This window comes from Epinephelus fuscoguttatus, linkage group LG19 (assembly GCF_011397635.1).
Source record: "Epinephelus fuscoguttatus linkage group LG19, E.fuscoguttatus.final_Chr_v1".
Classification (NCBI taxonomy): Eukaryota; Metazoa; Chordata; class Actinopteri; order Perciformes; family Serranidae; genus Epinephelus; species Epinephelus fuscoguttatus.
The window spans coordinates 14,147,719-14,165,466 of record NC_064770.1 but is presented as its reverse complement, the minus strand read 5'-3'; the positions used below and the strand labels follow the sequence as shown (position 1 = coordinate 14,165,466).

At 40.2% G+C, this 17,748-nt stretch overlaps 1 protein-coding gene across 3 annotated transcripts in view; it reads right to left on the bottom strand.

The window, feature by feature from the left end:
• asic2 (acid-sensing (proton-gated) ion channel 2) overlaps positions 1-17,748 on the bottom strand; it is a 527,665-nt gene that overhangs the window by 5,912 nt on the left and 504,005 nt on the right. For all 3 annotated transcript variants that reach the window (XM_049561232.1, XM_049561231.1, XM_049561230.1), the window contains 4 exons: positions 17,526-17,676; positions 17,157-17,213; positions 4,311-4,464; positions 3,258-3,349 (listed from right to left, as the gene is read on the bottom strand). In XM_049561232.1, coding sequence (XP_049417189.1) covers positions 3,258-3,349; positions 4,311-4,464; positions 17,157-17,213; positions 17,526-17,676 — 454 coding nt within the window. The remainder of the gene's footprint in view (positions 1-3,257; positions 3,350-4,310; positions 4,465-17,156; positions 17,214-17,525; positions 17,677-17,748) is intronic.

Below are 17,748 nucleotides of genomic sequence, written 5' to 3'. Positions count from 1 at the left end.
GTCTTTACGGCCTGACTCAACTGAGCCCAACTGCTGAAGCCAAATGTGACAAACCATGGCTATATTTTTGTTTTATTCTATCCATTACTGACCATTAGCTTGCAAGGCTAGGGCATCGCTGATTTTCTGTACTGATTGTGTTTACAGCTGTTGGAAGCGAGGCAAAATGTACTTGCACCAGATGACATGGGCTCCTGGAGGGGCGCCACGGCTACACATCATGACGTCTGCACATTGGACCACATTCAGACAGAATGCCACCAAATACATATGACTCAGAGGCAGCAGAAAGACATTTCAAGGCTCATCTGATGCCCTAGGTCCGGCTGCAGGCTGGCTGTTGTTCCAGACAGTGACTGGACACTTTGAAAGCTGTGGCTTTGCCAGTAGTTATTTTCACACAGTTATGTTTGTGCATTTGCTATTGTCGCTGTATCAATACAGCTTTGTTTCTAAATCAAATTCCTTGACAATGTTTTTTTTTCTTTCCCAAAAAATATTCATATCACTGATAGTGTAGCACACAGGATAAAAATACCATGAAAATACAACATAAAGCATGTATCACATGAATATATAGTCCACAGTAACTGCAGTATTTTTTTTTTTTTACATAGGCTTACGAATACATAACTCGATGACGATGACTCAGGGTCATCATCCTCCCAAGGTGATCAACAGGTACATATCCGCCAAACAATCTTGAGTGACTTTCCTTTTTAAAAGTGGTGGTTTCATCCACTGCTGGAGTGAGAGAGGTTCTCGCCATGTGGGTTCTTTGTTATTCAAATGCTAATGAGAGTCATTCACACCTCCGCCACACAGCCCCCAACCCCTGCCAGTGCTTTATTCTCAACAATAGCACAATGCAGACTTCACAGACTGTAAACTGCCGGGCTGGGAATTATTTTAGGCCTCGTTTATACGACAACAACTTCAACTGAAAACGGTTTAGTTGCGTTTTGGCCGATCGTTTACACGACAGCGGCGTTTTGGGTGCCTGAAAACGCAACGATTCGAAAAAGGGTTCCAGAGTGCAACTTTTTGGAAACGGCAGCATCTCCGTTGTCATGTAAACTTGCAATATACAGTTCCTTTGAAAACGGAGACTTTTCGCACATGCGCATTACGGTTCCAGTCACTAGGCATGCTGACCGTCACAACAACAATGGCGAGCTCTGTTTGTGCTGCTCACCCTGTTGATTTGAAGTGAAGTGTAGATCTGTTACTGTAGCAACTCCACCTCGTTGTCCATCCAGACAAAGTTATCTGTGCATGCTTTCGCCATTCTGTCTTCTTTGTTTTGGTTTGTAATCACCGCTTTGTAGAGGAAGGCGCTTCAGCGCAGGCGCATGGCGTCATGCCGTGGTGTTGCTTTGCAAATTGACACTGCCACTCATTGGCCTGGCATGCATGCTACAGTGTTTCCAGTAGATTTTGCAGCTCCGTGTGAACGGGGATCGTTTCAATAACATCATCATATGAATGCAGAAGTTTTTTAAAACGCAAAGGACAGACTTTTCCGTTTTTAGAGAAACCGTTGTCATCTAAACAGGACCTTAGAATTGCAGGCGCAGAAGTCTTTTTTTCCCCATGCAATGACTTTGGCTTTACTTTACAGTGTTTCTATCTCCATTGGACATTATGTTGAAAGAGCGAGAGATTTCTTAATACATTTGAAAACAACAAAACCTGAATCTGGCCCAATGTAACAGAACCTGAAGTTGATCATTTGCTTGCACCTATCAATTTTGAGTTAAGCAGTAATGCTGTAACGTATTAATGTATTACTTCTTACGTATCACTTACGATTTCTAAGTAACCTGAAATAAATCACATTTGGCTATTTTTATTTGGCAGTTTAGGAGGTCCACATCTGCCCCGCTCCCAGAGGATTTGAAGAGATCACTGTTTCAATGAATTGGTCATTGTTGAAAAAAATTAAAGCAACACACTCAAAAATGAAAAAGACCAAGTGCAACAACTTTATTATGTTTAGTTAAAACTTGTGGAGAGGATCAGTGGTGACCCTAGAAATTTTTCATAAGGGTGGCAAGATAGGACCATTGAAAATCTTGGGGTGGCACGCCAAAACAAAAAGCCATAAGTGAATTTCAGGAAGTCTATTATGCTGTTGAAGTATCTAGGCTAGTTGAAAACTATGTTGACATAATGACTTAAGGAATCACATACTGTTTATCTGTTGTGCATAGACTAATACCGGTACAGTGAACATTTTGAGATCGACTGGCTATCCTTTCCCTTAAAAAGACAAATATATATGGGGTGCCGTTTGTAAAGTGGCTCATGCTGAAAATAATGTCAACATTTTGCCACATTTAGCTCCAAACAATGTTTAAAAAAGTGTTATATTTAGCATTTAGATTTAATATTTAGATTTAACATTTAGATTTAAATTTAACATTTATATTTACATTTAGCATTTAGATTTAGATTTAATATTTAGATTTAACATTTAGATTTAACATTTATATTTACATTTAGCATTTAGATTTAGATTTAACATTTAACATTTAGGTGCCACATTTAATATTTAGATTTAACATTTAGATTTAATATTTAACATTTAGGTGCCACATTTAATATTTAGATTTAACTATTTAATATTTCTAAGTTAACAAATATTGCTGTAAATGTGGTAAAAGGTGACGTTAAAAAATTCACAACACTTTTTTAAACATTGTTTGAAGCTAAATGTGGCAAAATGTTGATGTTATTTTCAGCGTGAGCCACTTTACAAACGGCACCCCATAAATATACAGCGTTATTTGAAGTACATTGATTGTAAGGAACAAACTTTTACTGGAAACAAGCATACTCAAGTCTAATATCACCTCACAGAGGCCTCCCATATCACGCATATGTGACTCAGGAAGAGGGGCCAGTGATTGTATCAGGTTGGCCCCCCTGGCCACCCCTTGGCAGCACCACTGGAGAGGCTAATTGCAGTTTTTTTCATTTATAGATACCATAACTTCCATAAAGAACTGGCAAAATTGTCAATTTTATCTTGCTGCCAGTAAAATCACAACATTTCACAGTGCCGACATTTTGTTGATGACTTGTCACGTACACCGTGACTGTCCAATCAGGCATCTTTGAATTATCTTATCTAAATCTGCTGCCATGAGTCAGGGTGGGCCATTTCTCATCAGAATCTTGAAAGTAGCATGACTGTGTCTAACATAGACTGGATCCAGGTTTGGAAAATAAAGGTAACACTGAGTAAAACTTACCCAGCAAGCCTGCCACCTCGTAAGCTTTCTTTTGCTCGATGGTCTCGTAGTTCAAAGCCTCAAAGAACACGTCCAACACCAAGATGTTGTCTCTGCAAAAGGCAAAATTGGGCATTAGTACTAATGAATCCCACACCAGGCGATCACTTGGCAAGCATCACAATTAGAAACAGTCTATCCATTTCCTACAGAGCCGAGCAACCAGGGAGACACAACCACAGTGTGGGAGGAGAACAAGAGTGCTGCAGTGGCTCAGCTTTTCACAGAAACTCTAGTTCTTTAAATTCTTCATTAAAAGGACTATAACAGACAATGTGGGCAGCAGAGAGCCTTGGGTCCTTTCTGTGGTGCCTTTGTATGTTGTTACCTTTTAATGTCTGTTTCCTCTGGATGCTCAGCTTTGCTGCATGTCAGCTAAATTGGAGACTCAAGTTGTGGGTTGGTGTGAATGTGAATGTTGGCCTGTCTTGGTGCATCCACTATGAATGAATGTGGTAAAAACCTCTCAAAAATTATTAGCTGCACTCACCGGGGTCTTATTCACGAACATTTCCAAGGTTTTTTTCTCTCTGAAATTTCTCGGTACAAAACTTAAAAACATCCTACTCACAGTTTGTTCTTAACCCACATCTTTGGGTATCAGTGTTGTCCTTAAATTGGACAAGCATTCTGGGTGATCTGTCATTAACATAAGGGATTGAAGTCGCTAAATATTTTCTGGTATTTTCTTACCATCAGTCATGTCAACACATGACGAACCATGTTAAGGAAAGTGCTTGTTAGTTTCCAAGTGCTCCCAACTGCTCATTTCTATCTACAATCACTCAGGGAAAATCGAAGCACTGAATAGTCAGAAAAAAAAGAATCTATGCATGAAAGCTTTGGGGACATGGCCCATTGATCCGTTCAATAGGTAGGGTTGAAATTAATGTATTTAAAGATATTGTTGTATTGATTCTATTAGCACTAAGGGTATTCTACTTATCATCCTCACATTGCGAGCAGTACCAGAGCATCATTTGGTGGTTAAGAACTTTGTCACTGACTACTTACGTGATGTACTTCTCTGACTTGTTGAACTTCTTCTGCAGGTAGCGGGCCGAAGTCTTGCTGGGGATTTTGACCATTGACAGCTCCTTGTTGTAGCGGGTCATGTTGCACGGCGTCCTGCACATGCAGTTATTGCTCTCCACAGCCGACAGTTTAGCTTCACACAGGAGGGGGGTCGATGGAGAGGGGAGAGGCGTAACATTGGGGGGTAAAATGGAATGAGATGTGGGAGGATGGGTTGAGGATGATAAACACAAGGGAAAATGCTCTTTTAGACACAGAGTGAGACTTTTCCTTACATAGCTCCAGACACACTATGACATCCACTTTGAAGGCAGAAAATACCCAGCTAGCGGTTTGATTGCAAAATATTTTGCCAGTTTGATTAAGGCCTTCACCCCTTTGTCATGTTCAAAAGGCAGACCAAAGTCTACTCCTTTATTTGGTGAACTTCTGCCCAGACTGAGTTGGTGTAATCAGTGGGTGATTTGATTTTTAAAGGGGGAGATTAAACAGGGATCATTTTGCTAACAATGGGGATGGCATCTCCCCTCATCTCTCCCGAGTCGCCTACTGGGTGTAAGAATAAAATACAACAAAGACACTAAAAGGGAAGGCATCTGCACAAATCAAACAAGCTCTACATTAGTCGAATGAACACATTCTCACTCCCTAATTATCAATACAGCTGCTTGATTAGTGGCCCTTTACTTCAAGCTATGACTTTCCTGGTATCCCTTTCGCGTCAGTTTTGTGCATATAAGTGCCAGCCTGTCTTCAAAACAAGCATTCATGTTCTGATACACTTTCAGCTTGTTACATACAGTGTCTTTTCAAAAAAGCTTTCAGATAAGTTTAGGAGCCAAAACTCTAAGTCAGGTTTAAGAAAAATGCCATGGTTTGAATCAAAACAAGTTTGTTACATAACTTAAGTAGTTAGTGTGTCACTAAGTGTAAGTTAATTATATAACCTTGTCACTTAATTACATGTGTTTCATCACTTACATAGTTGTAATAACTGAATGCTGACTTTTAGGTTGCTTTCAGACCTAGAGTTGTCCTGCTTTGGTCCGAATCAGGGACTGACTTTGTTACAAGGTTGCATAATTGCGTTAGAGTTCGTACATGTTCTCACACAAAATCCAGGAAGTAAACAGAACATTGAAGAAGAGCACACTTGCAAGATAAATGTGACACTTTCTAATGTCACAAAGCAGGGACAACTACGCAGGTTGATTTTAGCGCTGGTCATCGTGGACTATATTGCTGTCATTGTTCATTTTAGTCAAACCATACAGTTTGAAAACGAGGCACGGCTCTGACTAGAAAACAATGTTTTGAGGCATTGGATGTGCTGAATGTGCATATTAAGGCAGTACAGGAGGAGGTGCACATTAATAATCCTCCAGGACTGTAACATGCTCATGTTGTTCAACCCAAAAAATGCCTAATGCGACTGCAGTTGAGGTCGGAACACGTTCTCACCACAAACGAACTGCACCAGAGTTTGTTTGTAACCGGACCGTGGTCTCGGTCCAGTTATTTTGGAGCGCATCTGATTGTGATTGCTGTGTTCACATCAGTCTGAACGAACTGCACTTAGGAATAAATGAACTTGAGTTCGACTGAACCGAACCAGGACAGGTGTGAAAGTACCCTCAGATTCACATTGGGCATGAACTGCCATCACCCAGGTTAAAGTCCTTTGTTTGTTTGACCCATCCATCCACCAGATCTCTGACCTTTGAGGACACATTTTGCGCTTAGAATGTCAGTTGGTCTGAGCATCTAATATTGCCACAGATGGGCTTACTAAGGAAGCAGATAAAAGCCTAGTTCATCTCATAAGGATGCTAAAGGGTGCCTTGTGCCTCAGTATCAGACACCAAGGGGCATGAACAAGTGTTGCTATCTAACAACCTGGAAATGGGAACATGTTGTCTAATACCTCATGAAAAAATCAGCTCACTGTTAATAGAGAGAGTCAGCAGGTAGGAAGTTAATACTAAATGACAATTAACTGTATTCTAAAACACTACAAGGCTGTCATACAATAATCTAAGGTCACTGTTAAAACATAATACATTTTTAAACACATTTTAGTCTCTATGAGAAAATATAAATGTGTCTATTTTAATGATTGAAAAAATATGTTTCCATGTTCACTGCTTTCAGCTTCTCAAATGTGAAGCTTTGTGAGCTTTATATGATTGGAAATTGCATATATTGGGGTTTTGGACTCTTAATTGGACAAAACAAGCCATCTGAAGAATGATGGAAAGAGTACTTGATATTCTTCACTATTTTCTGACATTTTCTTTGACTAAATTACCATTAGTCATCAACATTAACTGATAATAAAAAATAATTAGGATTTGCAGCTTTAATAGAAATAATTATCAGGGCTTAAAATGATGAAGTAATTTAAAAAGTTCTACTATTTTTAATAATGTTTGTTTTTTTTCTTTTTTCTATCTTCTGTATCATGACAACACTTCAGTGAACTGCAACCTTACGAATCTGAAATAACATGATGATAAATTGCAACAATGTTTCATAAACCCACCACAGCCAGTTACTTTTAATTAGCCAATTTTTGTAGTGTGTTAGTGCCAGCTGTACATCAGTGTGTTCTCACAGCTGATAAACATTAACTAAAGTACAGGCCTGAAGCTTCTGCAGCTTTGTGCTCAGAGCTCCGGGCTTGTGTTTCTTCTGAGAGACACAGGGAAAAGCATCTAGCACCTCATTTCCTAATCTCTGTTCTCTTAAAACTGAAAACAGGGGTCACACATACTCTCCCCACAAACACAGGCAAACATAAAACCACGCACGATTGCACACATAGCCCCATTCATACTATGCCTTGAGTCGTGCGGATGTTTACTCCACAAAAGCCCGTATGACAGTGTAAGTCAATGTCATTGTCAAAGTCACAGAATGTAAAGCACCAAACACAAACACGCCCTCAAGCAACATCCGTGAAAACAGCCTTCACCCTGACAGAGACAAAGTCCTGATGCAGAAATGCCAGGCTGCATTCACGGCTCTGCTTTGGCCGTTTGACTCAGAGAAAAAAAAAACAAAAAAACCCCCACTAAACTAAAATGCACTGGATGATTTCGTGTTAAGCCCACAGCCTCCTACATAACACCAACTCCCTCACAGTGACGGTAATGTTAAGCGACACAGGCTTTTCAAATATAGCTCCATCAAAAGCTTCTCCGGCACCGAGGCTGCTCACACCCCTCACAAATCACTTTCTTAAGCTGAATTTATGAAGTTGCAAAGTTTAAATAGAGCTCTTTAAATTTCACCAGAGATTGCAGAGCCCTTTCTCACTACCAAAAGCTTCTCCCCCTGGACTTACATCCACCCCTTATTCTCTGAATGGAAAGGAGAAGTTAATGTTATCAGGCTTATTTTTCACTGAGACAGCTCTGTGGCAGATCCGCAGATCATAGAGCACGAGGCAGCTATCCCCCCACGGCGCACTAATAGCCATCGAGGCCACATAGTCACGTAATTGCAAGAGGAAATTCAATATGGCTTCTCAGTGGTCTCTTATTTTTATTCAAATGAGACGTTATTGGATACATGGGAGCAAGGCCTCATGCATTCAAATGATTGATTTCTTTCTCTGAGCCTCCCACCTTTGTCCGCCGCCCTCCCTCGTTTTCTCTCTCACACATTTAAAATTACATGTCTCCCTGATAATTTTCTAAATGTTACTAGCTGTGATACTGACTGATAAAAAGTATAAATAAATATCCACGTGAGAGGAAGACCACTGATATAACCGCTTATATTTGATCATGCGTTTCGTCATTTGTTTTACTTGTGTGGGTTTGTGTATCTGCCCACAGCTAATCTTGCTTACTACTAGACCAATAGAGGTTTTTCATGTTGCGTCCTTAGGGTGGGAGTAGGCAAAGACGGCAGAGACTTACTTCTGGTTCTCTACCACCATCACTGAGAAATAGAGGGAAACAATTGGGCAATCAAGTTGCAAAAGTCACAGTAGGGTTCTGTATATTCCAACAACAAGCCAATGCATCCACAGTGAAGTTTCCATGACTTTCTATCTGATGATGGATTGGGAGCTTGTTGGGTTACAGCAATTAGAAAAGATGAGGGTGCAGTGTTCAAAATTCTGCATGTGAGCACCTACGTCTGCAGTCTTCATTTTAATGAGGATATCTATTCAACCACAAAAGTTTTCAGACATATTAGAAAGATCGCTGTTTCATCGAGGTTTGTGTGAAACACCTGGGGAAGAAGCCAAAAACGGCAGTCAGCATATGAGGGGGCCAGGTGTCAGGAGGATGTTACCTTGGCAGGTACAGCTATTGCACCTCGCCCTGACCATATGCTCTACCGCCTCCACCTGGTAAGTTTAAGTGCCTCCCAGTGGGTACAACATTCTACTAAAAACTAAATTGAAACTTGTTATGTATAACAATAAAAAAAACCCACATCTGTGTATGCTAATGTCCTGATGAAAACATATTGGTGATTCTGTTGACATTCGTAGTCTTCGCAGATTGTGGAGAGACTTTTTTGAACATTTTTTTCACTCTCTACTGTCTGTGTTTTTACCTTCTGGCAAGTACACGGAATTAAGTCTCTGCTGCCTTTGCCTACTTTGCTTTCAGAATGCACAGTGTGATGAAGCCCCTATCAGTCTACTATTTCATGTGCACACTTGTGACTGCATGCTCAAGGACTTCTCGTCATTGCGGTGATTTACAAATGCTGAAAAAATCTGTTTTATTAAAAGTTTCATACTGTCAAATTCTTCTAACCTCTTGACGCTGGTACAGGCTGAATGTTTTCTGAGAATCAGCTCAGTTAAAAACAACAAGCCTTACTTAGTCTGCTGAATGCCACATTTTGGCCTTTGTTGTGTCTCAAAAACAGACACCATAGAAAAGTCTGGTCTTATTTTAAGTGGAACATCTGCAGATGAATTCCATACCTGCTATGTCATGATACACTGAAGTCTGCATGATACCTAGTGTAGGTATGAAAAGGAATACAAAGGAAAAAATACAAAAAATATTATATAAAAACATATGTAGATATTAAAAATATGCATTTATGTAGACAAATGCATGACAAATTATGAATTAAAACATTCTAAAATACACTTAGCACAGTCATAAAGGAAAAGGAATAACAGTACAAGCATGTTATGTAAAACAGTTGCACCTAAAATCGATATAACCTCTAACCAAATATTTGGATTGCAGCACCAATATCAGTGTGTCAAGTTTCACTCTACTCTGTAAATTATTCAAGACTAATGGGGCAAAACATCTGAAGGCTGTCTTTCCAAGATTAGTGTTTACTGCAGGGACATGTCATGTCAGACAGTCCTGAGAATGGGTGTTTTGAGTATAATGTCTTAGGCAAAAGAGTGATGATAAATGAGGTGGTAATTTATAGTTGAATAGATACGAGTGCTGATCTCACCTGACAGAGAAAGAGGAGCAGCCCACCTTCTGATAAAAGACACAAAGATTGATGCCATATGGTGTGTCAGTAATAAATTTTAGAGCTGAGTGATAGTCAGGATATAAATGTTTAAAGATAAAGACAGAAACATGTCTATAAATAGCACTGCCACTATCTAATACAAATCGAAAAAGTTACTTGTACAATCAGTTTCCTATAGGTTAATGGGACACAGCATGTATTTCTATTAAAAACAAAAAAAGTGGGTAAAAAACAGTTGCATTCTTAAGTGACTGATGTTGTCTATTTGTATTTTAAAAGTTTGTCATCAAACCAAATGACTCTCAATCAATGCGCCATTTAAAATGCAGATCTGAAGACTACTGTCTGTTTCCTTCGCCTACGAAAGAAACTTATGGACATTTTTTTTGCCTGTGTCTACATCAAGTTTCAGTTTAAGAGGTGCGTACTGTTGGGTATTAAATCAAAGTTACAGATAATTAATGGCAGAATGGATAGCGTTTGCTAAACTATATAAAACAGTATCATCTGTATAAAAATGTAAATTCCGTGTATCGATGGACATGCCAATGTCATTAATATAAAAGGCAATTATTAGCAGACCTAAGACGGAACCCTGTGGAATGCCCTCAGTAACTGGAAGAAGTTCAGATTTAACATCACCCACTATTGTACCTTGTAGGGCTGCCCCCTACTGGTTGACCAAACGTTAGTCGACCAGAAAGGTCAGTAGTTGGCAAGATTTCATTGGTCACTTAGTCGCACAATAAAAGATGTGAAACTCTTTTAGGAGTTGTGCCTTGTCAAAATAAATCAAAACCTATATGACCGGACCATGTGGGAATTTAATTTGAAAGGCCAGACACAGGAAGTGGCCACACTCAGCAGTCAATAGCATAATAACATGTCAGGCAAGAAATCCAAAGTGTGGGATCATTTTGAGAAGGTGAAGGACGAACCCAAGGGGATATGTAAACTCTGCTGGCAAACATTTGCCTATCATTCATCAACTACAAACATGACATATAATCTGAAATGTGTAACTAGCTACATGCCCATTAGCCACAATTAGCACAATCATTACTGCTTTGGGGTCATTAGTACGGTTTTGTATTTCTCTGCCATGTAGCACAGTGTGAACAACAGTACTTATACTATTCTTTCTCAGACCTTGAACTCAGACCATTTCATAATTAAATTAATATTGTAAACATGTATGTGACTAGTCGACTAATGGCCCTAAATGACAACTAATGGTCGACTAGGAAAATTCTTAGTTGTGGGCAGCCCTGGTACGTTGCAGTCTGTCTGAAAGGTAGCTGTTAAACCATCTCAAACTGTGAGTCCGTGCCAGTGTCTGATGTTGGAGTGTGGGGCGATCAACAGCGTCAAAAGCGTTAGAAAGGTCAACAAAAAGAGCTGCACAATGCATTTTACTGTCTACTGAGGATATGATATGATTTAAGTCTAGGGTAGCAGCAGAGATTGTGCTATGATCTGTTCTAAATCCAGATTGATGGGGACTTCAAATGGAATTTTTATTAAAGTAACATTCAGGCTGGTTATTGACGAAAGATTCGAAGATCTTTTAGAGGCAGGGCAGTTTTGAAATCGACAGACTTGTCTTCACCTTTGCGATGAGGCACTTTCCAGACTTTTGGGATGATACCAGTAAAAATACTCAGGTTAAAAATATGAGTTAAGCCGTCAGGAATTAAAGGAGCAGACATTTGAAGAAAAAAAATATTTGTGTGATTTTGAGCTGTTGCTTTCTCTGCATTGATTGTTCTAAGAGCTTCAGCAACCTAAAAAGAGGAAAAAGGATGGAGAACAAATTGCTGAGGGAGAGAGGTAAGGTTTGAAGGTCCTGCCATGTTTAGTGACTTTTTGGTTATTAGGTCTGGTGCATATGTCTTCAAAGAGATAGCCTGCTGCAGCAAAGAGCTCATTAAAAGCTGAACATATTTCTGCTTGTCCAGAGAGTACGGTGTCTTTGTAAGTAATGTAGGAATGTTAAAAGTCCAGTTATGGATGACATGGATCAAAGATTTGTGCTGTGTTTCAGTTATTAATAATACACTCATCCTCATAATTATACTATATGTTTCACATACAGCGCCTGTTGGGAGGAACACTTGATATGCTCTGTGCAACGCACCCTGTCAAACATTGACAATACACCAATTTTTATTAGCTTCTGGGAGGCTTCTAAAAACACTGCTGCAATCACAACAATTGTCCAGCCCCTGCGACCGCCTGGCAAAGATATGCACTCTACTGCATGCAATTTTTTGTGTTTAAGATAGTTTTGGCTGATTGACTCTTCTGTTTAGCAGCTCTAACAAAAATTGGAAATAACTGTGTTTGTCGGTCTGGTTGTGTGATTATAAGCCGTCTCTGTTTCCTCAAAAGCAAACAACCAGATAAGCAAGTTGTTCACAGACAACAGATGCAGCTGTCTCCTATCAAAAAATACTTTCAGCGCCGTCTCCAAAACTTGAGAGACACAGTCATAGAGAGAGAAAAACCCAATCAAACTTTGCCGTGTGAAATGTTCTCTGGTGGGTATAGCAAATTGGCACTGAGTTTAAAACAAGAATTAATTTGCATTCAGTGATCCGAACTGAATGTGTGTGTGTCTGTGTGTGTGTGCGCGTGTGTGTTAGGATTTTCAAAGCCTTACTGTTCAAAAAATGAAGCCAATTACAGGAAAGAGAGAGGAAAAGAGCTGTCTGGAATAAGCACCAAAGCCTTCTACTCTCCTGCTGTGGTATTGAGTGCACGTTAATGGCACATAGCTGTACTACACTGAATGCTCTTATGGTGTGGGAACCTGCAGCCTTGATGCTGACTGTCTGAAAGTTTTGTTGCCCTTAGGTACATGTTGTTTTGTACGTAACCAGTTTTCCAGAAATAATTTTCCTCGAGGTGGGAGAGAGCTGAGAGACTGGCGTGGGTGGAGAGAAAGTTTTTGTGATGTTGCTGTAACTCTCACTGGCCAAAAGCAGAGGCTGATAAGACTGTACATTACTTTATGTGTGCTTGAATCAATTTATTATTCGTGTTTAATTCTATGTTTTCACTGACTTTCATTAATCAAAAATGTAGATTATATGAGAACTTTAACAGCTAACAGTGGTTTCACTTAATAGTATGTTATAGTATAATTACTTCTTCAATTGATTACTATGAAAACGGAATTAATCTTGAGTGGCGATGGCAATTTTATTTATATAGCACATTTCTTTACATGATAATTCAAAGTGTTTTACATTAAAAGGGGACTCTTCAATACTAAAGCCTTCCCACTGCTACCATTGAGGCTGCCAAAAGGGTATTTATATTTATAATATCTTCTCACTCACTTCATGGAATCTATTCATACAGTTTCAGACACAGTTTCTTTTCCACAACGATAAAGTAGAGATGAATTAAATATCTTTTGTAGTAGAGATACAAACTGTAGACTTTTTTGAAATAGACAGAACCTACCCAGACCTGATGTGCATAGATACAATTTTAATGTAAAACCACCACCTCGCTGTGTATGCCTCTGCAAACCAGTCAAGTTGCACTTCACATCCATGTCTGTCCAGAATCTTATAAGTAATGAAGTCTGTGAAGGAACTTAATAAATTTTATTAAATGTATCTCTGGCAAAATCAAAGTTATCACTATACTGACATGAGAATAATTTTCAGTCTTCAGTTATGCCAGGTTCACACCACATGGCATTTTTGTCTGTTCTGGTAGTCACGATGTCGCATTAGGCGATTGTGGGGTCATAAAATCGTGCCGTGACTTGGCCGACAGACATGATAGGCTACATGTTGGTCCATGACCAAGCATTGCTGGTTGTCTTTCACATCATGAGTGATGTCATCGGATTATTCTTGTCCTATTTTTATTACTTTTATTATTATTTCAGTCACTGTGTCTGTTCATGTGCCAGGTGAAATGCTGTTGTAGTAATATAAAAAGTGCCAGCAGATGGCAGGAGCAACATTTGAAGTACTGTATGCAAACATACAAGTCACTGAATCCTCCACAACAAGTTCCTTCAAATGTTTCACAATAAAAGCATATTTAGAAAATGAAGGGATTCTCTCAACCGAGGTTATAATGGGCTTTTAATTTTAAACGGGTACAGGAAGTGTTGAGTTTGAAATGATGACGCAATGTGTTAACTTTATGAAACCAACCGGAGTGGATAAAAGGAAAAATATAAAAATACAGAGAGAATGATAAAAAACGGACCGTCTATAATGTAGTCTGTTTCAAATGAAGCTGGGAGCCTCTGTAGTTGTGGTGAGTAAAAAGCCCTGACACTATTTTTTTTAATTTTCTTACTTTATGTCCGTCTCCATTATGAAGAAGTAACAGTGGTTGCTAGCTTGATGCTAATGGCAGTTGATAAAGTGCCTCTGTTGTTTCACACCATCATGTTTCCTTTTAACTCTGTCGTGGTAACATCCCTAGAGGAAATATCTAAAAGGCTGGGGTGTTGTTGACGTACAGTTTTCCACAGCAGCAGATTGCTCTTGTGTTTCTATTGGTCAAAGTGAAAGCTGTGATGGGAGAAGTCATGAACAGCAAAAAGAAAATCAAACATGCCAGACATTCTGTCGGACCATTGTGAAGTGTCCCAGAGGTGGCGTCGGTTGTCGTCTACTATGACACACTACATGAGATAAAACGATGGATTATCACGTACAACACTCATTGTCGTTCACGATCCATGCCGACACTGTACGATACTGCGTCGGGCTATACAGATTCTGCAATTTGTAGAATCTGTCAGCAGCCCTGTGTGAAAGACAACTACAGAGGGGGGGGCCAATCATGATGGAGGGGGCGGGGCCAAGACATGCAGGTGTCCCCAGGAAATGTGTACCTACAGAAACAGCAAGCTCCGTGTCCATGGCGACCGCTCCACCCAAAACGCCGTCTCGTCAACGTGAAAAACATGGACAACAGCACAATTTACAAGCGTTGTGCATCCACCAGCACACCTTCCACTCCTCACAACAGGAAAAAAAGGGCATTAGCGGCAACGTTTTTACCGCCACTTGGTTCGAGTTGCAGGTAGGAGTGTAACACTGGGGGCATCACTGGAAGTGAAGGGAGTGAGCAATCCCTGAGGCCCCTGCACTTCCGTTAGTCAAAAATCTCCGGGCAGTGCCTCCAGAGGTAAAGGAAGAAAACAAATTTTTACCGATGGATTTTGTAGTGTGATCTGGCATTAGAGACTGTTTTTACAAAGGGGTACAGAGCACTGATAGAGAGCTTTGTCACATGCTGCAATGACATCACCTAAAGCCCATTATCAGTAAAATCAATGAGCTTGTGATGGACTACCAGAGAAACAGGACAGAACCCAAAGCTGTAGCCATGACAGTAGACAATGCTTCAAATATTGAGCTTCAACCCGGCAGCGCAGAAGATCTACACAGTCAGCACAGTTTCAAAGTGGGCACCCAAAATCAGTGTCACCAATCTAATATCTGACCAAATGTCTCTGCTTCTGTTCCTGAGTTATGATCTTGAATAATGGCCAGAAAACATTATGGTGTCACAGTGAAATTGACCTTTTGGATCTAATCACTTCATCACTAGAGCCCAGGTGGATGTTTGTGCCAAATTTGAGGACATTTCCTTGAGGGGTTCCAGAGATATGGCGTTCACTAGAATGGGATGGACGGAGAATCCGAACACATTATGCCTCCTGTCCCAGCTCTCACTGGCACAGGAACAAAAATAAGACATCCAATCCAAAAGGGAACAGAGAGCCCAGTCTGAAAATATCTGAGAATAATTAAAGCTGGATTTCCATTCAATCAAAAAGGCAAACAGGAGTTCCAATTTATGGTTGAGCTCTTATTCTCTGATATCACCACAGCAACACTAAAGACATACCGTACGTGATCAGGCGGTATCATGCTTTAATTATGTTTCCCCCTCTGTGTCTGTGTTTACAGCCTTTCATTTATTTTCTGATACAGAGTGACTGTGGGCTCCACACATACTTGCAGTTCTGGAGTCACACTCAGGTAACTTTCAACATTGTTTCCTTGTCTCATTACTGAGTAGGAAACTACAGCTGTGTTTATGTGCAGTGAGTCACACAGAGCAGGGAATGCGGTGAACAGAAGGTCTGCAGCGTAATGGCTTTGTTAGATGTGTGTTACTGAAAAGGAGGAGACTACTGAGAGTCCTTCTTCAACATCCTTACGTTTCCTTCACTCTTAACAGGCATCAGAAATATGTAAGGGAAAAACACAAGCTGACCAAATAAATCACATTTCTTGCAGTGGAGCACATCAGCTATGTCATGTGGTGCACCCCCTTTAAGTGTCATCCAGTATTATGATGTAGCGCTGGATCAGAACGGACAGTGTGGGATAGTCCCTGGCCGACTTTGTGACCTTTAACACGATAATCAAATACAGGAAACAGATAAGAAAACATCTCCCTATGATCTTGCTGCTTTGGAAGGCTAAACTCTTGACTTTTAAACACTTTCCAAGGAATTTAATTTAGATAAAATCACAGAGAAACTGTCTCATCTGAATTTCATGAGTCTCTCTCTCTCTCGAGTGTACGGCTTTGGCAAAAGGTAAAATATTAAGCCAAGACATTACGGCAGTTCCATAAAAAGTCCAAACAAAGAAAATCAGATCAATATCTTTAAAAAGCAGGATGAGCCAACATTTAATAAAACTGACAAAGTTAATATAAAATCTTGACTTTGAAGGAATGGGAGAGAGGCTGCCAAAACCCTCTCATATAGCTGTTTAATTTACCTCAATGCAGGAAATATGACCCATTATCTATCTGACCATCCAGCCATTAAATTGAGCTCTAACACTGCAGTCCCTGTCTGCTCTGATGTTGGTTACTGACTCGATGAGCTCTTCACACACAAGGGGAAATACTGAGATGAGGTCTGTTCTCTTGATAAGTCAGAAAGTTTAGTAGTGACACACACACTTTGCACTGAGAGTGCTGCAGTGTGCCCACAGAGTCTACATGCTCAATTATTCCTCCACTGTGCAATTTGCTATTTAAATGATGACGCACAGAGAAGACAGTGTGATGGCAGCTATCGCCTGTTTCCAAAGCAGACATGTTTCCTACTGCAGTGCTTTGACGTTCATAATCATATACTGTAGCTGCTCTTCAGATGAGCCGTCTCAAGCTTATAAGTCTCAGTGGTGTTGCTCATCTTTAAAGCACGTTTAGCATTAAAGCTCTGTATCAACAGGAAAAAAAGATAATCCTAATCCTCTGCCGTGGCAAATAATGATATGTAAACCAGAAAATACAGCGTGCGTGTGTTCTGTCTTGTGTCGTGTGTATATGCAGACTTACCGAGGGCAGGCTCAGCGCAGTCTTTGTACTGCTCAGGCGTGCAGTAAGAAGCATCACCTAGGAACAGTGTGAATGGGGAGAATTCAGTTAATGGCGGTGTTTAAACATTAAGTTCTTGAAAGACACCTGGAAGAGCGTAGAAACAATATGTGAGGCGCAGCACCTTTTCCCTGCCAGACACGTAATCCCAAGTCTTCTTTAAATGCCAGCACCTAATCCAGTATTGACCTGTCATATCAATATGAGGCCTCTCAATGCTCTAAGTCTCAAAATATTGCAACCTTGATCAAAATCCCTGTTGATGAATGCATGATCGATACAGCTCCAAAAATGTTTATGTGCTGTAGTCAGAGCAGCAGCTGTGCTTACCGGGCATGTGCACCATCCTGCAGTTGCAGTTCTCCACGATGTAACGTGTTTCACAGTCGATCCTGCAGGCGGTTACACTGTAGACCTGGAAAAAGCCCGACTCCAGAGCCTTTGACTCGCACTCTCCCCACGGGGGAGGCAGGTAGGTCAGCTACAGGTGAGGAAGGAGGTGTGGGAGTTAGTTAAAGGATGGTTTCTCTTAAACACACACACACACACACAC